We start from the raw sequence: 27,255 nt of genomic DNA, 5'->3' as shown, positions 1-27,255 counted from the left end.
ACTACATCTCAGAGGTTGGCAAGAAAAATAATTAGCTGGTACATTCATAGGGTCCTATCTACTGTGGATAGTTTTAATCATCATTGCTATCGAAAGCATTTCTAAGGTAAAAGTCTGGGTTTGAAAATGTTTTTTAATCAGAAAGATAACCTCTTGTTAAGGTGTTGAAATCTGAAAAGAGCATCTTCATGAAAAAACAATGTTGGGTCTAGATAACCTGATTCAGGTTGCAGTTTGAATATTCATGGGGGACAGTGAAATTGCATGTGTAAACTTATGTTAGACATATAACGTGACCTTAGTGAATTCATGGAACTATAGACGTGATCCGAATTCTACTGTCTTCAAAGAAAGCAGCATTTATACATACAAATTATTTGCCACAGCTTGAGAGTACCTCATCAGATTCCAAAGGTTAAAAATGAAGGTTAAAAAATGAAGTCCATAATACATATGGTTATCATGTTGATCCAATAACCCCTGAGAGATAATCTGCTGACCAACGGTGGGTTGGGGGTGGGGTGTATTTTTTTTTTTTTACCAACATTAGCACAAAGTTATCCCCAACTTACACTCTAACATATGATCCAAACAGCCCTAGGTCTGGGTACTAGAGAGTAAATTAACAGTGCATAGCTCAGAAAACTCAGAAGGTTAGGATGTTCTGTTCCTGTAAATTGCAACAGTAACAGAAATCCATCTAAAACCATGTGTGTACTTTCTGGTAAAAGTAAGTATGATGAAGCATTTTCAAATAATGCCTATATGCCTCCAAGAGAGCTTGTGACAGTGTAGTTTCTGTTATTTGAACAGATTCCCATTTCCAGCCCTAGCTTTGGTGACTGATGGTCAAAATATTTCACATGAACATGAGGTTCACATGAACAAGAAGTGAGGAGGGGGAGAACAGGAGGAAGTGTTGAAGAATAAAGCTCAGATCCAAGGAAAAACCATCAAGAGAACGAGATGCATCAAGACCCATATGGCAACAGACTGTCCCCAAGTAATTCTCTGATCATATCTCAAGTGATTGTTTACTCAAATTCAGCTTCTCTCCTGCTTCACCAAGTGGAACTATCATAAATGGCCTTAACATCAATAACAGGCTATTTTCCAGAAGGAAAGTTTCTAAATTTACAGATTCGACTTTTGCAATTGTCAGATTCACTTTCAATAATAAATAGAACCTGGGCTACATCCCTAATTCATATTAATGGCACCCAAACCCAATACATGGCCCTACTTCATCAAAAGAAAAAGGCATCTCTTTCTCACAAATGCATGTACTTATGATAACCTAGGTATAATTGTTCTGGCAGTTACTCTATTGATTTGTCAGAAAACGAGGGTAGCCACACAGCCATGCTCCAAAACAGTCTTCTCTCGGTTAGAGAGAAGGTTCTAAAGAGAGAATATGTATAAATTATAGCAGCTAATCTGTACTACTAAGAGAAACCAGTGTCATATTTCATGGGCAGTACATTTCTTTCCAGATCTCCTCAGGGTTATTGTCTTTAGGACTTGGCTTACAACTTCACTAGCTACCTTGAGCCCTGGTTATGATGGGGATTGAGGACAGCTGTTAAAGCTGAAGGGCAATTGCCCTAACATTCATACTGGTGACATCAACATTTTTATTAACTCTAACTCAGAAAAATAGGAACTCTTAACACAGAAAAGAAGGAAAAGAGATTTGTGTTCACCTCTGGACCTCTGTAGACTCTCTGGACCGGCTACTATCAACAAAGGCATTTCAAATACAGTGCTTAAATATGCCATCTGACCCTAGAGAAGGTCTAAGCTGATGTGAGAGTAAATTTATAAACAAAGAAAATTAGAGCTAAGAAAGAACCTCAAAGAGAACCTACTCTATCGCAACCTCTTGTTTTACAAATAGAAAAAAAAAGGTCCAGAGAAGAATAATGACTTGTTCAAGGTCACAGAGCCAATCAATCAACCCAAACCTTCTAAATCACAGAAACAAGACATTTGTTATTAAGCATATATATTATATATTATACATACGAGATGTGAAAATGGAATAGCTGCTATATGTATGTTTTTGTCCATTTGCCTACAAACTTCAGAGTGACATATTTTTTAAAGTTTCTTTATTTATTTTGAGAGAGAGAGACAGAGAGAGTGTGTGTGTGTGTGGGGTGGGGGGCAGAGAGAGACGAGGAGAGAGAATCTCAAGCAGGCTCCACATCACCAGCGCAGAGCCTGATGCGGGGCTCGATCCCATGAACTGTGAGATCATGACGTGAGCCCAAAAAAAAGTTGGGCACTTAACCCACTGAGCCACCTCGGCGCCCCGAGGCTGACATATTTTAAATGTAAAGCTAAAAATGTGCCCCAAAGTCAAATATAATAATACATGGTATAAGAGTCATTTACTACTTGTCTAAATACCTAATACCATGGTTCATCTCCATTATAGTTGGCCTTCTTCTCACTTCTAGACACCTGTACTTATTTGGTTGATTCCATCATAATTACATCAGAGTGTCCCTGATCATTAGCAAGGGTAAAAATCTTGCAATGAAAATGACCATTGTTGAAGTATCTCTACCACGCCTAACTTTAAGTCCAGGGGAGTACAAATTCAGAGGAAAGATTTTAGCTTTAAGTCCAGGGGAGTACAAAGACTTCAAATTCAATTTTCACTCTTCTCTGGCCTAATTTAGGCTATTTAAGCTAAGTCCAAAACATCTAAACATCTGTCTGCAATTTGATTAAAGAACTTAAAGAAAAAAACCTAGGGCCTCTACCTTTTGTGAATGACTTCAATAATAATCAAATACTTTTTCAGTAAGAACTTCACAGTTCTTAGGGCAGTGCAAACCTCTCCTGTAAATTTCATTGAATTTCAGTGAAAGACATGAGTTGACACCTTAGCCAGAAAATAGCAGTGGCCATTTGATATTCCTATTGCCTTGTGAGTGAGACTCAAGTGGTATTTTGACTGAACAGTTTAGGTGGCCCAGACCTTGCTTTATTAAATCATCAGGTAAAAAGTACCTGAGGTTATTAGGCAGACATTCTTCCCTGTTTAAAAGTACATAAGAAAAACTGACCATATTATTTTGGTAATCCAAGTTTTCAAAACTGCTAACAGACTGTTTGTATAGACATAGCCAATGGAAATTGATGGGATCGTTCAGATCCTTTAAACAGTTTCTTCACATCTACTTGTCAGCTCCCTCTAACTCCTGTGGCTTTGCCTCAAATCTATGGGCATTTTAGAATGTTTCTCTGGCTTACTTTATCTAGATAATTGTTCCATATATCCACTTTGCTGGTGTATAACTAACCACTGGAACAGAGTACCACAGTTCAATGCGATCACACTTTACCACAGAGAAGTGCTATTTCTACTGTATCTCCAAATCACATTTTATCCAACAGAAGTGGGTTTTGGCTTGCATTGCTTTTAGGCAGAGGTTTGTAATAGTGAGAACCTTATTTGTGTTATACACATGCACACGCATACACACACGCGCATACACACAATGAAACTTAATAGCATTTGATTGTTCTGTCCTTGGCCCTTCCTCTTTTTGGGTAATTATTTGATCATTTTTAAGGAAGGAGAAGAAGTAACTTCAATGGAAAGAAACTTCCTGAGATATGGTGAGGAATTTCTCAAATAAGTTGCCACGACAGTATCTCCTGTAGCACAACTGTTAATACTGAAAGCCCTCAGAATTTCAGGTTTCTGGTTTGAAGAAAAATAAAGCATTTAGGTTCGAAAAGAACATACCTGTAAAAATAAAAATACACATTTTTAGTGAATTAAACCTGCATACTTTGGATTTATTGCATACTTGAGCTATTACTATTCATATGCTAGTATGTGGTTTTAGGACTTCCATCTGTAGGCTACATGGTGGTCCAGAGAAAAAGATACTGGTAGGTGGTTTTGAGAGCTTTACTCTTAGAAAATGAAACAACGTAATTAGTTGCTTGGAATGATACAGGCTGCAGGCTAGGGTGCTCTGGCATTTTTAAGCTCAGTATTTGTTTTAGCCCTACTCTTGAGTGCACTTGTACCTCATACTTGTTAGTTTATTTGGTCTGAGTTGTAGTCATTCATTTTTTAAAGATCTACCATCAATGTCTGTGGTACTTGAGACTCATGTACATATTAAGGATTATAATGTTTTAATATAAAATTAAGTGGAATGCCCTTATGCCAGAAGCTGGCTTTCTCCTCTGGTGTGAAAAGCTGTGAAAGCTTTGTAGAAACTTCCGGTTACTACACAAATAAAAGGCAAGTTGTGTAGGAACGAGAAGAGCCCACCGCCTTTGACCGCTGTAATCAATCAACTTTCCTCAGTCCATAACTGTAACACACACTACCCTCATTCTGGACCCTCAAAAAGAAAAGCCTTTTTCAGAACTCTCCAAATGACTCGATAGAACCAAAAAGACCAAATGAAGAAGTAGCTAAGAATGGCCTTCAGTGTAAAGGTCATTTTCACCAATTTGCAGTATATTTTGCCCTCTGACGTCATCTATGAGCAGGTTTCAGGGAATCTAACATCCCAGGAGCTGCACCTCAGCACACGCACACACACGTAGCAAGGCCATACCCTTGGTGGCACTTGAACGAGTAGGTGGCAGTGTACCTTTTATTTTAGCCTAGGGTGGCCAACCACAGTTGAGCTGGGCTTGGCCACTTTATGCCTTTCCCGCAAAGCACTCATTCCCCAAAATACTCAGTGCCACCAACTGCCTTCCAATTTAGAAACCTTCTTGACAGTTCTCTGGTCTTATACAACCCTTAAAACTGACCCTTGGAAGACAAGACAAACAAGAGGCTTTGAGGTACTTAGATGGTGAGGGTGTAGTAAGAGACAGATGCAAAAGCTTGTAAAGAATGAGTATGGACAAACACTTTAGAACATAGGGGGCTAAACCACCAAATTGTCAAACTCTTTAGATGACCAAACTGAGATGGGGTTCCCCAATAATTAAAAAAAAATGTAGTTCCTTAAATAAAACACTAACATCACCATTTTTTCACTCAAAAAAATCCAGAAGTGCCACAGTGTATGAAAACTAGCTCTGAACAAGCTGTAATCCTTTTGCAAAGTTCGGGTCAAATTCCGTTTGAGTTTCAGATCACAGCAATTTCTCACCTTGTGATCACTGTGTTGATAAGCTCAACAGAGTGAGACTCAAAGGCTACATTTTAAATTGTGCACTATCACTGATTGACTTTTATAAATATGCCCTTCTGATCAGTTACCGGCCTTGATCTCTCCAAATTTTATCTAAGGAAGAAAATGACTTTGTTCAAACTCTACATCAAAGAGAAAGAAGAGGTCAAGTTGGGGGAGGGGAGTATAGAAGAAAGCTAGATTCTTTACCTGGTATCATGTTTTAGCCTCAAAAATGTGGAATAAACATATCAACTGAGATTATAAAAGGAGACTGATCATTTTCACACGCATGCTGGAACGTATGTGCCCAAATGAATGCGGTTCTTCAAACTAATCATCTTAAGCCACACCCATGTGTGAAGGCTGCCGTTACTCAAAGCATTGTGGACTTCTGCTTTTGGGAAGCCTTTAAAAATCCGTAATATTCTCAATGGTAGAAATATCCTCAATGGTAGAAAACTATGATCCTGTAAGACAAAATTTTTAGAAAGCAACAGTCAAAAGTAATTTTTAGGTCCATATTTGGTCAAAAATTGGGGTGATCCAGCGGAGTTCTAATTTTTCTGGTTCAAGCGCTAATACATAATAAGCACTTCATTAGGTACAAGTATAAAATGAGACAGTTTCTTGTGTGATTTGTAAAGCGACCTGACACTCTTTGGAAACCAGTTAATTTTTTTTCTTACCAACTTTATTATAGAGTAATAACTGGTGTACACTTGCCTGCATCCTTACTTTAATGTGTGCAATTCAGTGAGTTTTCACAGTTGTATCTATCCCTGGAACCATCACCAACATTAAGATGCAAAACTTTCTGGGGCACCCGGGTGGCTCAGTCGGTTAAGTGTCTGACTCGTAATTTTGGCTCAGGCCATGATCTCACAGTTCATGTGGCAGAGCCCCACATTGGGCTCTGCGCTGACAGCATGGAACATGCTTGAGATTCTCTCTCTCTCTCTCTCTCTCAAAATAAACATTAAAAAAAAATTCCAATATCCCCAAAGAGTCCTTGTCCCTCTTAGCAGTCTGAAATCTAGTTTTAGACATGCTTGGGACAGCGAGTGGCAGTCTGACTGAAATATGTGCATCTAAAGCCTCCCCGAGGAGGAAACATTAAAGAACACCACATTTAGGTATACAACCTCCACGGATTTGGGAACAACCATAATGACTGAACCCTTAAAACATTTGTGTTTAATAGTGAAACACATTCTGAGTTCCAACAGCTTGTTATAAATAAACCCAGCATTGGCTTCCAAAACCTTATTTGATGCATTAGAAATGTACTTCATGATGCAGAGGTTCTGACAACTAGGCTGTTGGCAGGAAGAAGGGGCAGTAAAGAAAAGCCCCAGCCTTTGGAGAAATAGAGGGGGTGGGTGTTCGTTGAACTTAGGAGGAACTCTGGCAGCAGAAGTAGAGGCGGCTCTAGAGGGAGGATGGCGGCAGCTAGCTGAATGTTTAAGTCATTTGAAAATCACATGTATTTCCTGTGTAGGGTCTAGTTATATTAAGGTAAAGCTTTATCACTTCATGGTCACACTGTGCAGGACCTCCTTTTACAACATATATTAAGTGATCAGTTTCAACAACCAAAGCAATGGAGCCTGTAGTCCAACAAGCACAGCGGTAACTGTACTTAGTATACTTGAACAGGAGAAGCAGAACTCTGAAGTGTCTAACAGGAGCATTGGAACCAATGACACTAAAACGAATGTCGTGGGAGCTCATCAGGAAATCTCTAAACCCAAAGGGTTGAACACATTAGTCTCTGGCTTTCTTAATGCTAAAGGCAATCCGATTTGATAAATTATTAGCTATGAAATTTTTAACTGTTCAAACTGTTACTTTAACATAGTAAAAGTAAACCCAAATGTTTTCTTATGTCAACTGTAAAGGTAAAGACTTTCTCAAGGACATTTAAGTATGAATAAACACATCCTTCTCAAGCGAAAACATTTTCTTTTTGTTTCTTATAACATGGGAATGCACACCAGTGGTAGTATTCAAGAAAGTATCAATATTTAAACCTTTCACAGAATTGTTTCCAGATTTCTCAAAAACGAGGTTGAAACTGTGACTGAAGAGCTTCTGCCTATTCAAAATAATAAATGTAGTTTGGAACTAACATTTGACGCAAGACAAAGAATTGTAAAGAACACAGGTGGTGTTTAATTCACTTTCTTAACCTAGTTGACAGCCCCAATCACACATTGCCATACAGAAAATGTTTGCATCGAACTCAAGATGAAAATTGTATCTCTTGGGCTTAATCATGAAAAGGGAAAATTCCAAATGTGTTTGTGTAAATGTCATTTTGGCTTTGCAGACAATTTTAAAAGCTAAAACCTCCTTGAGTAACCTTACTTTTATTTAAATACTTTCTGTAAGAAGTGCAAAGTTAGTGTCATCTTTAAATGTGTTAAAAATACTGTACAAAATGGTTCTGTGTATTTTTAGCTTCAGTATAAACAAAAATAAAGCATTGACTTTTTCCCCTGAAATGAATGACTGCTCAGAATTAAGGTGTTTTGTTTCTCCGTTTTCCAATGGTTTATAGCCGCCTATTATTAACAAACATTTGTGAACAATGGATTTTACACTATAATTTAACCAACAGACACTTCAGGGAGACCTTTGCAGTCCAATATATTTTGAAAAGTAGATGATTGAGAATAAACATTATTAATGTCCTGTTATACTTACCATTAGAGCTATTAAATATTTAAAAATTGAATAAGCACTCATAAAGAACTTTGAGATGACACGAAGAGACCAATAGTTATAAAGCTATAGGTCGCACATTGAGAAACCTTACAGGCCTTATCCTCAACATTTTTTATTCTTTATTGAGTACCCAAAGTACAAGTTGTGCAGAACAGTTTGAATCCGTGGGCCAGTAGAAAGAGACATAAAGTGAGGTTAGGCTGGTCATTATTAAACTGGTATAATCTGAGTACATTTGGGTAATATTTCCTCAAGTATCAGTTGATGCTTTTTTTTTGCAGTAAGACCTTTCAGCAATTAGCTTTCCCCTAATTAATTCAGATCCCTGAAGTTTGTTTGTATTTTAATAACTAACATTAACTTTTAGGCCACCAGAGAACTGGTTAGCATACCAGAACAGCTTAACTTTCAGCCAAATAACTCGCTTGCAAGTCCTGGACTAATTATTTAAACTATGATTGGGTGTATAACATATAATACACATTAGTTAGGTAAGGACACCTAAATAGGCAGTAATATAGCTGAAAAAGATCTGCAACTGGCATACGGAATAAACCCCTATAACTCAATAATAAAAATACAACAAATTTGAACACACTTCAATAAGGAATGTATACAACTGGCAAATAAGCACATGAAAAACTACTCAACATGATCTTGGGAAATGCAAATTAAAACCGCAATGAGAGGGGCGCCTGGGTGGTTCGGTCAGTTAAGTGTCTGAACTGATACTCTGATTCATTTATAAACATTTTGAAAAATCAACTAAACCGTGAAGGGGGGGAATCAGAAGGAACAGTGGTTGCCTAGGGTACACCCCAGCTGGGGTGACAGAGATTGACTGGGAAGGAGCATGAGGGAGTTTCCTGGGGCGAAGGAAATGTTATCTTGACAAAGGCTGGAGATTCACAGATGCAGGATTTGTCAAAATTCATTGCATCAAAAACTTCAAGATTTGTGTATTTCATCGCATGTAAATTTTACCTCAAAATAAAAAAAGTGAACCTTTAATAAATACTAAATTCTAGCTAACAATACGCATGCTGAAATGTTTAGAAGTGAAATGTACTTGAGTCTCCAATTTTCTTTGTAATGCATCAAACACCAAGGCTTTATAGATGGATATGTGAAAAGCCGAGTAAAATGTTAATTGTAAAATCTAGGTGGTGGGTACACAGATGCTCACTGCACCATTACTTCAGTTTTCCTGTATGTTTAAACTTTTTCATATTAGGGGCGCCTGGGTGGCTCAGTTGGTTAAGCATCCGACTGTGGTTCAGGAGTTTGAGCCCCGTGTCAGGCCCTGTGCTGACAGCTCAGAGCTTGGAGCCTGCCTCTGATTCTGTGTCTCCCTGTCTCTCTGCCCCTCTTCCCTGCTCGCACTCTGTTGGCCTCTCTCTCAAAAGTAAATAAATGTTAAAAAAAAAATTAGGGGCGCCTGGGTGGCTCAGTCGGTTGAGCGTCTGACTTTGGCTCAGGTCATGATCTCGTGGTTTGTGAGTTCGAGCCCCGTGTCGGGCTCTGTGCTGACGGCTCAGAGCCTGGAGCCTGCTTCGGATTCTGTGTCTCCCCCCTCTCTCGCTGCTCCTCCACCGCTCACACTCTCTCAAAAATAAATAAACTTTAAAAAAATTTTTTTAATTTTTTTCATAATAAAATGTTGAAAATAAAATATAAGCAGTGAGTAAAGGAACTAGGTTAACTAAAGGCAAATCTATATACCGTTGTTTCAAAACTAGCAGGGTAAACTTCTTGGGTGGTTGAAGCTATTTTAGCAGAGTGAGAGGGATGAAAGAAAATTAAAATCAAAACTCAACAGCTGAAGCAGGCAAAACAACAGAGTATAAAATGGTGGAGTTTTTGGTTTTGGGGGATTGTTTTTGTAGGGATAGCCATGCAGAACTTTAGTTTCTATTTTACTGTGGTAAGAACACTTACCATGAGAGCTACCCTCTTAACAGATTTTAAGTGTACAATACAGAATTGTTATCTAGAGCCACAATGTTGTACAGATCTCTAGAACCTCATCTTGCATAAATGAAATCTATCAAGATAAAAACTCAGATCTAATATACCAGTAAGTAAATAAAAGGTTTTTTTTAAGTATAGAACTACAGTACTCTAATACTTCTAATTTTTTATGTTTATTTATTTTGAGAGAGCACGTGCAAGAGTTGGGGAGGGGCAGAGAGAAAATCTCAAGCAGGCTCTGCACGGTCAGCGTAGAGCCTGATGCAGGGCTCAATTCCACAAACCCTGAGATCATGACCTGAGCCGAAATCAATAGTCAGACACTTAACCGACTGAGCCATCCACGAGCCCCTAGAATTTTTTTTTTCTATAATTCTACAAATGATTTGAGAAACCTGCCTTGCATAGTTTGGAAAAAGCCGTAAGGACTGCAAGAAAAGATGTTAGCTGTGTAGGTGAAGGGACTGACCGCCCAGAGAACACCAATAAATCAATACTATTAATCCGTAATGTTCGCTAAGATAGACCTTAACATTTTTATTCATTGCCCTGAATACTCCCAAGAGCTGATTCAGTTTAATATCATTATTGTTGAATCACTTCCCCCAGCCCCCTTTCACAAGAGATACAGCCATTGGCAAGTACCTCTTACCAGGAAATAAACCCAAAAAACAAACAGCTGTTCAACAGCAAAGGATTTCCTGATTTCCGTGCTCCCTTCTGGCAGCCAGAAGAAGTGAACTCAAAAGTGTTGTATTATTAGGGAAATAATGAAGCAGTACCTGAAACGGCTCAATTAGTTTTAACTACAGATGTGTATCATGGCTTAACAAAATCTAGTTTTACAGGTAGCTAGTGAATATTCTTGAGAATTACAGAATTTGAAGAATCAGTTGCCTGTACTTACAGGCTTCTCCCAACCCCCAGGTATCCTGACAAGGTACCAATGTAGGGACCTTATGTGACAGCCACTGTTAAATTGTTTTTGGCATTCAAGGCAAAATTTTTTTAAACCTCAATTCTAACTTCATAAATATTTACTCTCCATATTGTCAAGGTTGTCAAGGTAGTTTTTAAAAAACGATTATGAAAGATTTCAAACACTAAAGTAGAGGGACTTGCATTAATGAACCTAGGCTTTGACAATTATTCACCAATTAACAGGCAGCAAATCTTTCATCTATAAACCCCGCCACCCAGGTTTTGATGGGATACCCAGATTTATCATTTTGGAGTGGTTTTAGTCCCATCCTAGTTACTAAACTCTGGTCCATCCTTTCCTGAAGCTACTTTTCCCCTAACACAAGGACCCCACACATCCCTGAAACTGCCTTTGATACCGGAAGAAGACAAGTATTCCAATCAAGCTGCTCCGATGGAAACCTAACGTTCTAGGTGAAATGGAAGGAAACAAGAAGCTGTCTTTTGCTGTATAAATTCTCCTGAGTTTAGTTTTTATTACAAGTGGAAATATAAATGGCTCCAAATAGGTTTCGTACAAAATGGACATTAAAAAAAAGTCATTTGTCCATGTACCACCCTCTGTCAATGGACTATATCATTATTCAAGGAGATTTATGTCTGAATTAAGTTCTGCATGTCTGGTGTCCACATAAGAAATGATTTTGTACTTTTATCTATCTCCAAAGCTAATTGAAAGGTTATGCCTTGATTACAGTCTCCAAGGAAATCAAAGATGTTTGAAAACTTCACACGTCTTGAATTTCGATAGTAAAACAGATTCAGTATGTGCTCTTTACCAAGGCAGAAAACTGCAATTAATTTTGAAGAAAAATATACACAGCATAAAAAAGAATTCTAATTGTTTTCCTCCCTACGGATGATTTAGCTTTCCACCTTTGCTTTGGTGTGATCACATCTATCTCAGGAAGGGGTGAAAGTAAAGGGTCAAGAACAAACCACTGTGCCTTTGTATCTCTTTCCCTGTTTAACAATTCTAAATGGATGAAATTTGGTTGTAACAGCAGAGGAAAGAGGAGAAGGGCCCTAAAGAGATAATATGTAAATATGCTTTTTGTTACATCAAGAGCCCTAAAGAGATAATATGTAAAATGAAGTCTACCACTATGTTTATACTATGAGGTTGATTAAACATATTAAGTCAGGGTTTTTTAATTACCAAAAAACAAACCACTTCCTTTTTATCTGGAAGCTACTTTCAAAAACCACTGCAGACTTCTGCAGCAGTACAGATTACCTTCACCCTCTCTCAACCCCCAAAACAACAGGAGGGTCAGGGTACACTCCTTGATTATGTGAGAAGATGGGTGTAATACATCAACGAGTGGACTACACTTGTATGTTTTAACAGACCATAAATGCTGTTGATTTCCACACCGGTAATATTTAACAATTAGGTTGACCTAGTGTACGCCAGTGAGCTTCAGTTTTCTGGTGAAGTTAGTAACTACCATCTCATTCAATCACATTAATTAGTAATGGCACTCAAGGCAAAGCAACAACCTACAAGTTTAAAATAAAAACAAATCAACTGGAAGCCTAAGGCAAACATGCTGGTCTCAGACTGATTTCCAGACCCACATTCTCAAGATAGACTAGAACCTTCTCAAACACCCTTAGAAGCTAGTTAGGAAACCACTGGATACAGGACAGTCACTTGCTGAGAGTTCTGTATATTTCAGAAACATTAGTGTATTTGAAAAATGTTGGAGTGGGGTTGCTGCATGTTTTAAGCTCGACTGAAACCTCTACTTAAAACAATTTGTAGGGGCGCCTGGGTGGCGCAGTCGGTTAAGCGTCCGACTTCAGCCAGGTCACGATCTCGCGGTCCGTGAGTTCGAGCCCCGCGTCAGGCTCTGGGCTGATGGCTCAGAGCCTGGAGCCTGTTTCCAATTCTGTGTCTCCCTCTCTCTCTGCCCCTCCCCCGTTCATGCTCTGTCTCTCTCTGTCTCAAAAATAAATAAAACGTTGAAAAAAAAATTAAAAAAAAAAAAAAAAAAAACAATTTGTAGGCTGCACAAATGGAGGACCCAGGAGGTTAGGAGAGAAGAAGCTAAAACAAGCACAGGTTGTTATAAAGATCCGTGCACTGGGTCCCATCTCTCCTTAGTAAAGCCTGATGCCAACTTGCACAGCAGGACTTAAGTGAAGGAGGTAAAAACAAAATACAACCAGTTCCAGATCTATTATGAAAGAGGAATCTTAACTAGTACATGATTTGGAACTCCTTACTATCTGTTATCTTGAGAACAGTACACTGAAGACTGCACATCTTCTTTATAACGGCTTCCATTCCAGTTCTGACTGCTCAGGCACCACAAAACCTGGAGGTTTCAATGCTTCTTTGTGCCCAGGGTGTAGCAGAAGGTGGGAAAAAAATGGATGGATTCACAAGCATAAAGAACCTTTAAAGATGGCATTATAAATAGGTTTTGTGGCAACCAAAGAACACTTTTTAAATAGCTGTTTGTCAGGTGAGATACAGCAAAGCATTCATTACAAATAACCCCAGAGGAGAACTGGCTCAGAAGATTCTGTGGTCTTTGGGTAGATGAAAGGGAAAAGACAGAAAGGCTGACAAAATGGGTCTCACAGAAGTCTGAGACAAGGCAGGCCTACAGATATAAAAGGTAAGTCCGAAAACAAAAACGGTAAGCTAGAACTACTGGACATATAGCACAATGAGAAAGTAAGTCCAGATTAAAGTTCCATATGGGAATCAAGACTTAAAAAAAAATAAAACAAACACCACCACAAATACAACTTAAAAAGGGACATACTCAAGGGAAAAGAACTAGACCTGGTCGTTTGCACTGCCATGGTCTGAGATTTACATTTCAACTGGCCCCACCCGTTCATGTCATCAATTCACATTCTTTTGCCACCAAGACAGCAGGGGAAAAACGTATACAAGGATCAAATGTATGGTACTCTTCGCTGCCATGAAAAAGAAAACAAGGAAGAAAATCCCACTCATTTTAGCAATTTTAAATGCTAATTTTATTTACTGCTAAATGTGCAAACACCAATTCAATACTGTGCAGTAAAAGTTACATAAATCCAATATTAAACAATAGCATATGAAATAAGTAAAGCAGAGCACCATGTGCCTTCAAAACTGATTAATATCACAGAACACAATTCAGACAATTCTTAAAAAATCTGAAGAGGTCACTCATTTAATATTTAGTTATCCAGAAGTCAATGCTCTTTTGTTTTTTACTTTCTAGAAACAAGTGAAAGTTATTCCAATTTTGCACGGTTTAACATGTTTGACATCTGAGCCAAGGAAACAGACCCTACGATTTATTCCTTTTATCAACTGGAACCATCAGCTAATACAAAGTTGACAAGCTGGCTGACAGGAGAACAGCTGAATACAATGAAATATGCTCAATATGGGGCTAGCTGTACAGCCATCTCCATTTCCTTATCCACAACCCAAAGTAATGTTCCTTTATTTAAAGTAGTATTTTAAATCAAAAGATAAAATAATCTTAAAGACAGATACCATAGTAACCACCCTAACCACCTAAATCACTTAAACACTAACATAAAACACTTTTTAAAAAACCAAAATAGCAAAAAATGGCAGTGCAAGAATACTTCATACTGCTGAAGCTTACATGTTCTGAGGTATGTAATGAGAAGCTGAGGGAGGTGAAGCAACATAGCCAACTGGCCCAGGATTCATAGCACCATGAATTTGAGAAGAGCCGCCACATGCTGCACCAACTGAATGCCAGGGGGCAACATAGGGATAATCGGGCACAACAGGAAGACAGGAATCAAAACCTGGCAATGGTGGAGGCCCATAGGGATCTGACATCACTGGATAATAGACTGCTCCAGGAGGGACAGATGCAGGGTCAGCATTTGGAACAGTACCTGAAACAAAGAATGCACATAGTACACACTTTAGATACGAAGATTCACTAGAACATCAACACACATTAGAGGTCTTTACAGGTAGAAGTGAAATTTAGCACTAACTATGGGAAAGATCACAGCAAATGTGGTAAAAGCACTTTAGATAAGAACACTAGTGACTAAAGCAGGCTACCAAAAGCTTATATGAAAATTTCCCAACTAAAGAAATGTGTGTGTGCGCACACGCCCAAGCACACGTGTCACGTGTCAAATGTATTCTACCTAGAGACAGTTATCTTTCTGGGATGATCTAGGTACCCACAGACGAAATACATACAGAAAACATTCTCTAGAGTCCTTCTAGTCAATGAAATTCTCATAAAGGGTAGGTCACAAGTAAGTTACCCAATAGTTTCCCACTGTAGCACATATCATCCAAATAACCATTTTGTATTACTTTAGCAATGAAAAACTCAAGTGCCTATACTTGAAGGTATAGTTCTGAAAAGCACCCTAAAGACCAAAAATTTGTCATCACTTGACTGGCATTAAGATCTTATCCTAGCATTATTTTAATGTTCCACCACTTAACTACCACAAGGGACTTTTAATGGAAATAGATGCTGTTCTGACTTTGCTATACTGACCATGTAAATATTAAAAAGGAGTCATTCATTATCTGGGATAACTTAGAAGACTGACACTGCACTGTCTCATGGTGTACCACAGTTAAAAACAGCTCTATAAAAGATACACGGTACAAAAATGCAATGAGGGGGACACTAACTTTTATTACTATGGGCCATATCACATCACCATACTAGGGATCATATTCTATAGTGTTAATATTCCCAAACCATTAATATGCTTTAAAAGGGAGGAGGAACAAAAGGAAAGTCACATTCTTCACCTATTCTAAATCCTTTAAAACGGGTCTCCATCTATACTGTACTGTGAACTAGAGCAACCATCTTTATGGTCTGGCACACTGGTCTCCAGTGTTTTGGTCTCAGGACCCCTTTACACTCTTAAAAATTGAGGATCTCTGGGGCGCCTGGGTGGCGCAGTCGGTTAAGCGTCCGACTTCAGCCAGGTCACGATCTCGCGGTCCGGGAGTTCGAGCCCCGCGTCCGGCTCTGGGCTGATGGCTCAGAGCCTGGAGCCTGTTTCCGATTCTGTGTCTCCCTCTCTCTCTGCCCCTCCCCCGTTCATGCTCTGTCTCTCTCTGTCCCAAAAATAAATAAACGTTGAAAAAAAAATTAAAAAAAAAAAAATTGAGGATCTCAGATAGCTTTGGTCTATGTGAATTAGACCTATCAATATGTACTGTATTAGGAATTAAACTGAGAAAGTTAAAAGTATTTAATTCTGGTAAAAAAAAAAGCCCATTAATGTTCAAAGTTTTTTTATGAAAACAGTTTACATTTCAAAACAAAAATATTATGAGACAAGTGCTATCATTTTACACACTTGTGCAAATCTTGAATGTATGATTTAATAGAGACAACTGGATTCTCACATCTGCTTCTGTATTTAATATAATATGCTGTTCTGAAGTATATGAAGAAAATCTGGCCTCCTACAGATACATAGGTGGAAGAGAGAACCCTTTTAACAACCAGCCTTTTCAGATACATTCAGATATATTCTTTGATGCTACACCAAAACCAGGTAAGTGGTAGTTTCCAAAGGTTAGCAGCAATGTGGACTTTTTCATACTCAGTCAACATTAAAATCCACTGTTTTATTTTGCACTTTGAAATAGACCTTTTACAAAAACGTTACACAGGTAACACCATTCACTGGTAACCGGAGAAGTATTATTTCATGGAGTTATATAAATCTCCCCAAATGTTGACACATTTCATTATACAATGTGAAAAAACACATTCCTTAAAAGCCCCATCTATCTTTTTTTTTTTTAAGATTTTATTTTGTTAGTAATCTCTACATCCAACATGGGGCTCAAACTCAACCTCGAGATCAAGAGTCTCATGCTCTGCAGAGTCAGCCAGATGCCCCAATAGCCCCACCTATCTTATTAGAAAAGTTAAGCATTGAGAAGCTGTCAAGCTCATGGTGGCAGATACAAGTTTTCCAAAATTCTAATTTTTATTTGAAATCTGGAATTTTTATCTTTGACAACAAATTCTATCAGTTCTTTCTTTCCTGAAGTGACAGGCTCACGTTGAGAAAATGTCTGCCAGATCTCCAAGTCTAAATAACCATAGTTTGTCTATCATGTAAGTAAAAATAGTGTTGCATAAAAAGAGCTGGTTTAGCTCATTAGTCAATCTCACAAATCCTTAAGTTAATCATCCTTCAGTATGCACAGTAATTTATGAATACTTTCCATGTTGTCACATAGAATATTCAGTACAATTACTCAAAAACAAAGATTTAATAAAAATATTTTGATTTAGTATATATATATATATATATATATAGAGAGAGAGAGAGAGAGAGAGAGAGAGGGACAGGGAGAGAGGGGGGAAGAGGGGGAGGAAAGAGGGGGAGAGAGGGAGGGAGAGGGAGGGAGAGGAAGGGAGAGAGGGAGGGAAGGAGGGAGGGAGGGGGGAGAGGGGGAAAGAGAGAGGGGGAGAGACAGGGAGGGAGGGAGAGAGGAGGGAGGGAGAGAGAGGGGGAAAGAGAGAGAGAAGGAGGGAGGGAGGGAGAGGGGGAGGGAGGGAGGGAAGGAAGGGAGGGAGAGAGAGGAGGAGAGAGAGAGGGGGAGAGAGAAGGGGAGAGAGAAGGGGGGAGAGAGAAAGGGGAGAGAAAGGGAGGGAGGAAGGAGAAGAGAGAAGGGGAGAGAGAGGGAGGGAGAGGGGGAGGGAGGGAGGGAGAGAGAGAGAGACAGAGATAACAGGCATTGCTGTATCATGAGTATGTATGGCAGGGAATACAACAATCACTAGCACAGTTTGATGCCCCTCTTGATTTGTGCTTAGGTGGCAGCAGTTTACCCACTACTGATTTTTGCATCCTCAATGCAAAATCTAACAGTAAAAGGGACATATAAAATCTTTAAGATCTATGTATTCTGATGAATACTTTTGGCTTTATGGATCCCCCAAGAGGGAATCTCAAGGGTCCACAAATCATTCTTTAAAAACACAGTTCTAGAATATAGACCAAACAAAATATCTGAGCATTATTATTAAATTACACACGATAGGGGCGCCTGGGTGGCTTAGTCGGTTAAGCGTCGGCCTTTGACCAGGGTCATAATCTCAGTTTGTGAGTTTGAGCCCCACATCGGGCTCTCTGCTGTCCGCACAGAGCCCACTTCCAATCCTCTCCCTCTCTTTCTGTCCCTCCCCTGCTTGCGTGCTCTCTCCCTCTTTAAATCAAACATTAAAAAAAAATTTTAAATACATTACACACAATCAAATCCAATTGTCCTTCTTGCAGGCAATCTCATTACATACTCACCATTTCCTGATGCTTCCACCTGTGTACCATCTTGTCTCCCCACCTCACTATACCACTGAGGAATACTTTGATCTACCAGAGGGGGTGGCTCAGCATAGACTGGATAATTCTCTACATGAAGCTGCTGCTGCTGCTGCTGCATCTGTGGCACATAGACCATGGAGTGCCAGTAGTTGTGGTGATAGCACTTGGGCAAGAAAGAAAAAAAACAAACACTTTACTATCCTTTTACTTAAAGTAGTACAGTTTTTCACTAAAAAAAAAAAAAGTTTGGCTATGATTTTCAAGAAAGGTAGCTATAACTTTTTTTCTCTGAAAAAAAAAAAACAGAACATGAGGAAATCTATTCTACAACTTTAAGATCTTTAGCAGCAGCTGTGTCTCATTTTTGAGCATAGGAATTCTTTTAAGAAAGCATCCTAAGGAAATTACAGACATACACAATGACCTGTATATAAAGATATCTTTCATAGCAATATTTTTAAAAGCAAAAGAGTGGAGGGGTGCCTGGGTGGCTCAGTTGGTTAAGCGTCCAACTTCAGCTCAGGTCAGGACCTTACACACGGTTTGTGGGTTTGGGCTCTGCACTGACAGCTCAGAGCCTGGAGCCTGCTTCGGATTCTGTGTCTCCTTCCTCTCTCTCTGCTGCTCCCCCACTTGCACTCTGTCTCTCTCAAAACTAAATTAAAAATGTTAAAAAAAGATTAAAAAAAAAAAAAGCAAAAGAGTGGAATAAATCACAAGGATGAAAGGTACAGCATGGGGAATATATAGTCCATGGTATTGTAATAGTGTCGTATGGCAACAGATGGGAACTACATTTGCGAGTGGCCTCATAGCGAATATCAAATTGCTACCTTATACACCTGAAACTAACGTTAACATTGTGAGTCAACTATACATCATTTTTTAAAAAAGCAAAATACAGTGAACAACCTATGAAATCTTAAACAATAGGGAACTAGATGAATTATATATCCGTGATGGTATACAATACAGGCAATAAAAAAACTTATGCTGTCAAATATTTAAGAAAAACTGCTATCATGAACTTAAAAGTTTACAAAATTACACAGCAGTCAATATGTGGCAAAAGAAATAAAGAAGCTATTAAGGAAGTATGTTACAGTGCACAGTGGTTATGCACAAGATTTCAGTTTCCTTTATATTTTAGTATTTTTCAGATGTACTACAACGAAGGCTATTACTTTGAATATAAAGAAGTTTATTAAAATAACTATTCTGCATTTCCTCGTATTCCCATGATGTAAAATGCAGGAAAAGGTTTTAAAATACCTCAGCCATCTGAAATGAATTAAGTTTCCACACATAAATATAGAAAACATAACGGAAGGTGCAAGTAGTTTATATTTTCAATTCTTGAAACTGAATTTAGCAAACAGTCTCAAAGAACAAAAAATCACTCCACTACTCTTAATTTATAAATGTGTGCCATTTGGAGAAGACAGTTTTCTGGAAACGATAATACCCAAAGGTTTAGTGAAATTAGTGTCTGGGAATATGAACTAATCTGAACATTATTCAGGAGACTGTCTGAAGTTTACTATCATCTACCCAATCTTAAAATGCATCATTCCTTTTTAGGAAATATGCCATCTTGTTATAACATCAGAAGTCAGGTGTATTTCAGGGGGAAAATGATTCCTGAATGAAAAAATAAAAGCTCTTACCTAAAATCAAAAACACCTTTCAGTGATAGGAAGATATCTGTCAGAATCCCCACCCTTCTACAACTCCAGCGAGTGATGAAAATCAGTGTTTGCTAAATATCTATGAACACATACGGGCTTTAGAAATAATACAGCCCTTCAAATGTCTTTAAATTTGTCCAATTACTTTTAGGATTAACATGCAGAAATAACCATAAAAAGGTTTCAATTAAGCAGGACAAATAATTCACTTATTATTGAGTCAGAAAAACATAGTGAAGGGTTGGCATACATAGGATGCTAAACATGGAGGCCAATATATGCTAAAGTTGTGCTGCTTTAATGTAGCAACTATTTCATAAGAGGAATTGAAGCACTGAGAGGCTAAAAGAGAAAACTGACCTATTGTCTTCAGAGAGATCTTACAAAGACAAATTTTAGGCTCCTCACAGTGTCCTTGGCTTTTAAAGTTCAAGAGTGTGATTATCAACCCAGTTTACATTTTTAATCTAGAGCTTATCAAAACAATTTCATCATGACTTACCTGCAATCCCAGATTGAAATAGTACTGCAAAACTTTTGTATCTAAAATTTAAAAAAATAGTAATAATACAAAATAAATAAATAGAGCTAACTTTAAAAATGTAACGTCACAGAACTTAAAATGTTTCACAAATAAAAACTAGATATACAGGAGAAGAGGGTAGTCTTACTGTTCTAATTATATCTAAATGTATTTTTATTGACTGACCCAGGATACATGTATATTCTTACAAATATAAGAACTTGAGTCCCACAAACAAATGAACTCTAAGAAAACTCCCCTTAAGTTGGAGACTTCGGATACATACAAATATATTCACTACCACTCTAAATGCCATCAGTTTGTATTTTGACTATTATGTGGGAGTGGAGTATAAAGACTAATGGTTAAGCTAAAGAATATGAAAAGGTAATAGCAGGAAGTAAATTCACAAATGGCATGGGATTCCATCCCTTGGTGTGTGTGTGTGTGTGTGTGTGTGTGTGTGTGTGTGTGTGTGTATGTATATGTGTGTGTGTATATATATATATATACACACAAAATTTGTATATAGATATCCATAGCAGTATTATTCATAACAGCAAAAAAGTGAAAACCCAAATGTTCCATCAAGTAATAGACAATAAAAGGAGGCATACCCATACAACGGAATATTATTCAGCTATAAGAAAGAGTGAAATATGGACACACGCTATGACATGGATGAAGTTTGAAAACATAACGCTAAGTGAAAGAAGCCAGCCACAAAAGATGACATAGTGCATGATTCATATATGTCAAATGTCCAGAGGAGGCAAATCGATAGAGACACAAAGTAGAACAGTGGTTGCCAGGGCCAGGGGGGAAAGACAAAAGCACTTCTAATGGGTACAGGGTTTCTTTTTGGAGTAATGAAAATGTTCTGGAATTAGACAGTGGCGAAGGTTGCACACATTTGTGAATATACCAAAAACCAATGAATTGTACAATTTACATGGGTGGCTTGTATACTATGTAAATTAGACTTCAAGCTGTTAAAAAAATCAGGTGCAGAGTTCTGCCAAAAGTAGAAAAAGAGGAGATACAACTTTGGAAAAATGACCAGCAGTTTCTTATAAACCTAAATACACATCCATCTATGACCCATCAAATTCTACTCCTAGGTATTTGCCCAAAGGGAATGAAAACGTTATGTTCATAAAGACTTTTTATAATACGCATAGCCTTGGGGCACCTGGGAGGCTCAATCAGTTGGGCGTGGGACTCTTGATTTTGGCTCAGACCATGATCTCACAGTTAAGGAGTTGGAGCCCCAGGCCAGGCTCTGCGCTGATAAAAAAGGAGCCTGCTTGGGATTCTCTCTCTCTCCCTCCCTCCCTCTCTCTCAAAATAAATAAATATTAAAAAATAAACATGAATAAAAAGCCCCAAAATGGAAGTAACTCAGATGTCCATCAACAGAAGAATGAACAGAAATAGAGACTCTTAAATACAGAGAACAAACTGACAGCTGATGGAGGGGACAGGGGAGGGGGAAATGCGTGATGGGCACTGAGGAGGGCACTTGTTGGGAGGAAAAGAACCCTCGCCCAAGTCTCAAAATCTCCTTACCTTGAGGCAGATCACTGCCACTTGGATCACAGGAATAAGGTGGAGGTGGAAGTGGTGGTGGTGGGAAGTTTGAAGCCTCTCCCACCTCAAGAGGCGGAGGTGGTAAAGGAGCAGCAGTGGTGGCAGCAGCAGCAGCAGCAGCAGCAGGAATAGGAGGAGAAAGATATGGATAGGATGGCGAAGCAATCACTAAAAAAGAAAGAGTAGGAATGCACACCTGTAACACCTTATCAGCAGTAGTTCATCTACTTCTTTTGTGTCTCCAGTATGGTCAAAAGATTCCAATTCTTATGGTTTGATTTAAAAACAAAAACTTGGAAGATAAATTGCCCACCTTCTTAGACATGCCAGTTGAAAACTGGGAGTTCATTACAGGTTATTTTGAGTTCAGGTAATTACTTGAAATTAAAAGAAAAACAATCTGGAAATTGCAGAGTTTTCACCAGCAGGACTTTTTAAAAAAACATCAGCTAACAGGTACAAAAATGAAATATCATTAAAGCAAAATTTTTACTTAGCTTAATACAAACCAAGTTAAGGATGTTTTCAGCCATCTGCCATCCTTAGTCAAATCACAAGATGTAGAAGCTAATAAGAGACTAAATTACACAGATTACAGATTTAAGTAATCCTTGAAGGTTTCTACTTGGTAGCATCATTGGAACATAGGGCATTCTAAATCATGCCAGTTCCATTTGTAAGCACAGAATCAAAACAGGCTAGATGAAATATCATATTGCTTTAAGTTTCTATACCTATTGTTATAGTTTAAAAACAGTATTCATGGGGCGCCTGGGTGGCTCAGTCGGTTAAGGTTTCAACTTCGGCTTAGGTCATGATCTCACAGCTGTGAGTTCGAGCCCGCATCGGGCTGTCTGCTATCAGTGCGGAGGCTGCTTCCAATCCTGTCTCCATCTCTCTCTGTCCCTCCCCTGCTTGTGCTCTTGCTCTCGATCTCAAAAATAAACAAACATTTTAAAAAAAGTTGGATAAACAACTCTTTGGGGGTGATGAAACTGTTCTCTCTTGATTGTAGTGGTGGTTATACAACTCTATACATTGTCAAAACTCAGAGCTGGGCACCAAAAAAGAATTCTTACTGGATCTAAATTAAACAGTAAAATTTTAAAACTTGCCCAACTGTTTTTAGTTTTATCATGTATGTAGAAATCTCCACTTTCACAGTTTTGGAAGACACATTTAATTTTTAGAGTAACTCCAAATATTCTAAAGGCTTTACGAATTTGTTTTCTATAAAACAATGGCTTCTTCAACAAAGCTCTGCTTATATTCCTTTTAAATTAGCACTCAAATCACACCATTTCTTAAAAACTAAATTAGCAATTAGCTAAAGATACCAGAATGTGATTATGATCACTAGGTAAAAACCAACTACCAGACATAGAGATAGCTAAGTTCGTTCTCACAGACCTGAAACAATCCAATGCAGAAGAAATCTGGAGGTTACTTTATCTGAACTCACCTTCCCTGGAACTGCATTGTGTAATATGCCCCCTAAGAAAAAGCTTTTAGAATTTCCAATTGCTCTGGAGATACATGAGCATCTCATTTGCAGACTTGAAGGGCTTTATAGGTTTAACAGGTAAAATTTAAGGGATAGCTCCAAAACAATGCAAACAAACCTCCCTAAAATATTAATGGAGGGGTGCCTGGGTGGCTCAGTCAGCTAAGTGTCTGACTCCTAATTTCAGCTCAGGTCATGATCTCCCAGTTCATGGGATCCAGTCCCGTATCACGCTCCACACTGACAGCACAGAGCCTGGTTGGGATTCTCTCTCTTCCTCTCTCTCTGACCGCCCCACCCTGCATGCATGTACACTCTCTAAAAATAAACTTAAAACACATTAATGGAAACAAATGTAGTGCATTCAAAATGCTTATTTCCCCATCCATGAATGTACAGTCTGTTTCAGGACATCTCAGAATATGAATACACACAGTAAGGCTCAACTTCTCTATATGTCAAAGGGCAGGGACTTGGGTGTAGTGAGGTGCAAAATTTAAGGGGCCACCAAATTAATGCCAAAAATATTCATAATTAGTAAAATATCAAAATTCTAAATAAAGATAGGATCTAAGCCTGCATTTGCATGATCCCAAGAATGAGTGCCTTACTCAATTCATCCTCTGAGCTGACAGCTCAGAGCCTGGAGCCTGCTTCAGATTCTGTGTCTCCCTCTCACTCTCTGCCCCTCCCCTGCTCACACTGTCTCTCCTTATCTCAAAAATAAACATTAAAAAATACATTTAAGTATTATTTACCTTGATTACTGTGATTTTTTGGCATTCCCTTAAATTGTGCACCCAGGGAAAATGAGTCAATAGTCCTGGCCCTGACAAAAACGTTGGGGACAGTAACAAAACTCAGCAGTATTTAATGCCTATGAGGAGATTCATACTAAAGGCAATCATGGCATCTAACTGGTTGGCAGATAAGTGACTTCACAATGGAGGATGGGGTAGGGCTGCCACGGAGACACATGAATAACACAATGGGAAACATGAGTTGATTCATCTAGAGGAGTGAACGGAATGTTAAACAGCAATTAAAAAGCAGCCATGACCTAGTAGAGTTATAACTGAGGTTGAGAAGTGACTCAAAGAACAAAAAGAAAATATATGAAGGTAGCACACATTTTTAGGAACGTCAACAAAGAACACAAATCTGGCATTTTAAAAATGGTAAGCTTTGAATAAACTGTGCATACATGAGGCATTCCAATGCTTGATTCATCAGTCACTTGGTTTTTTTTTAAGCTCAGCACCCAATGTTTTTCCTTGCAATTGGCACACGGTAAAACCGGGGTCTACATTTAACATTTTCAGTGAAAAATTTCTCTGGTCATCAGTATCATATATTGAATGTTTTTGTTGTAGGCACTGTGCTAGTAAGTACTTAATTTTTAAACTATCGGATACAGAAAACAAATCAAAACGAAGTATTTAAGGTGGATACTATCTAGATCAAGAAATAAGACTTTGCCAGCCACTCCAGAAAACTTCTGTGTGCCCCACCCCAATCACAAACCTCTCTCCCCACCATATTTTAACCATTTACCTTTTCACAGTAATCATTCCTCCATGGTTCTAGGAATTTTGTCACCCAAATGTGTATTCCTGGTTTTTTAAAGCTGATATCCTGAATCTCTTTAAATTGAATCTATTGATCCTTTCTCCATCCCTGTCATTTCCTTTCAGTTTTTCTTTTGAAGAATCTGGGACCTGTGACCTGTTGAGTTTCCCAGAGTCTGGATTTTCCCGATTATATAGTGATGGTATGTTTCAACATGTTCCTCTGTATTTCCTGCAAACAGGCAGCTAGATCCAGGAGACTGGATCAGACTCAGGATTGATTCCTTTGGCACATCTATAGGTAATATTTCTGCAACCTTCATAGCTACTGCTGTTTAACACTCATTCAGTAAGGAATGCAAAATGATTATCTTCACTGATTAGTTAGAATACTAATACGTAAGAACAGTTCTCCTTATCTACTATTTGGTTACCCGGTGGTACAGTTCATAGAAGGTAGGCATGATAAGCACTTGATTCTTCCACTTTATTTTCCAGTTTTTAAGAAAATGAACTGGTTTCTCATCACCCTCCTAAGGTGACCAATTTTTAAAATATCATTAAGAACTTTTAAATTTAACATATTTGGTCTGTTCCAGTCTGCTTCGATTATCACTGTTGAGGCCCAAATTGTTATGTCTTTGGTCAGTTTAGAACCTCTTTAAGATGGCTTCTGAGTGCTTTCTGACATGGCCCCAGTACTCTGGTAGCTTCTTTGCTATCAGGCATGACGAAACGATAAAGGCTCATCTTGAACATTTCCCACCCAGACCTGGAATCAGCAGCCATTTCTCCACAAAACTGTTTTTGTTTTTGTTTTTGTTTTTAAGTGAGAAATGACATTTCAAGACCACAAAATCAGTGCTAAAAATATTGTTTCTGGGCCCTTTCAATGGACAGAGCTGGTAAATATATACACATATATCTAAAGATAAAATACCTGAAGTTATATCGATACTTCCAATTCAAATTGGACACCATAAAAGCTTTTCTTTAGCCTTATTATATCCATATTACCTTCCTTCCATACTGAGACTCCTGGTTTGCAAGGACACAAGGGGTAAAATTAAAATATCCCACACTTACTCATTTTAGTTGACATTACAGCCTCAGAATAAAAATCTGATTATCTAAATAAAAGAACCTGATGTAATTATTGAGTATTAAAAATGCTTGGCAGATGGTCTGTCAATTCTATTCTTAAAAACAGCTATAGGGATGCTGGGTGGCTAAGTCGGTAAGCATCCGACTTTGGCTCAGGTCATGATCTCACGGTTCAGGAGTTGGGAGTCCCGGGAGTTGGGAGTCCCATGTGGGGCTCTGTGCTGACAGCTCGGAGCATGCCTGCTTCGGATTCTGTGTCTCTCTCTGCCCCTCCCACGGTCACATATTTTTTTTCTCTCTCAGAAATAAATTATTAAAAAATTTTTTTAAATAAAAATAATGATATAAGCAGTGCCTGGTGGCTCAGTCGGTTAAGGAGTTAAGTCGGACTTCGTTTAGGTCATGATCTTGCTGTTCTTGAGTTCAAGCCCTGCGTCAGGCTCTGTGCTGACAGCTCAGAGCCTGGAGCCTGCTTTGGATTCTGTGTCTCCCTCTCTCCTCTGCTCCTACCTACCTCTTGCGCGCACACACTCTCCTTCTCTCTCAAAAATAAACACTAACAAAAAACTTTAAAAAGTAGCTATACAGTATCTGCCTTGTCCAAACATAAGGTTATCACTATTCCATAGTCGACTGTCTACCTCTTAGCCCTCCTTTTGTCTTCATTCTTTAGGTAATTATACGTTTAATACTTCCCATCAGGTCTTATTGTTGATATCCTTAACTTGTTTTCGTAGTCTAAAAGTCAACTCCTCTGGCACACTGAAGTCCATCTAATACAACTTTCAGTGATGGTAGAAATATTCTGGATCTCTGCTGTCCAACACGCTAGCCACTGGCCACATGTGGCTTTGAGCACTTGGCATGTGGGTGGTGCAAGTGAGGAAGTGAAGATTTATTTAATTGCAATTAACTAAAACTTAAATTTTTACATGTGGCCAGTAATTACCCTGGTTGACAGCATAGCTTTAGTAGATTGTTCAGGAAGGGCTCATGCAAATAATATCCTCTGAATTCTTACTCTCTTCTAAATTAAGTTTGGTTGCACATAAAACCTTTGGTTTATATGTTGCTTATTTTAAATTTTGCTCCATTTTCTTCTAGC

At 38.5% G+C, this 27,255-nt stretch overlaps 1 protein-coding gene across 1 annotated transcript in view; it reads right to left on the bottom strand.

Moving 5' to 3' along the window:
* Positions 1 to 13,823: 13,823 nt before the first annotated feature.
* The window catches only part of ALG13 (ALG13 UDP-N-acetylglucosaminyltransferase subunit), a 61,263-nt gene continuing 47,831 nt past the window's right edge, over positions 13,824 to 27,255 (bottom strand). The window contains 4 exon segments of the mRNA XM_047081848.1: positions 13,824 to 14,735; positions 18,150 to 18,336; positions 20,364 to 20,404; positions 21,954 to 22,142. Of these exon segments, the coding sequence (XP_046937804.1) occupies positions 14,470 to 14,735; positions 18,150 to 18,336; positions 20,364 to 20,404; positions 21,954 to 22,142 (683 nt within the window). The 3' untranslated portion in view covers positions 13,824 to 14,469.

The sequence above is a fragment of the Lynx rufus genome, unplaced genomic scaffold (genome assembly GCF_022079265.1).
Source record: "Lynx rufus isolate CCGP_SWC_20201006 ecotype Redwood Valley unplaced genomic scaffold, mLynRuf1.p SCAF_19, whole genome shotgun sequence".
Classification (NCBI taxonomy): Eukaryota; Metazoa; Chordata; class Mammalia; order Carnivora; family Felidae; genus Lynx; species Lynx rufus.
The sequence above is the reverse complement of the archived record's forward strand: the minus strand, read 5'-3'. Positions and strand labels throughout refer to the sequence as shown.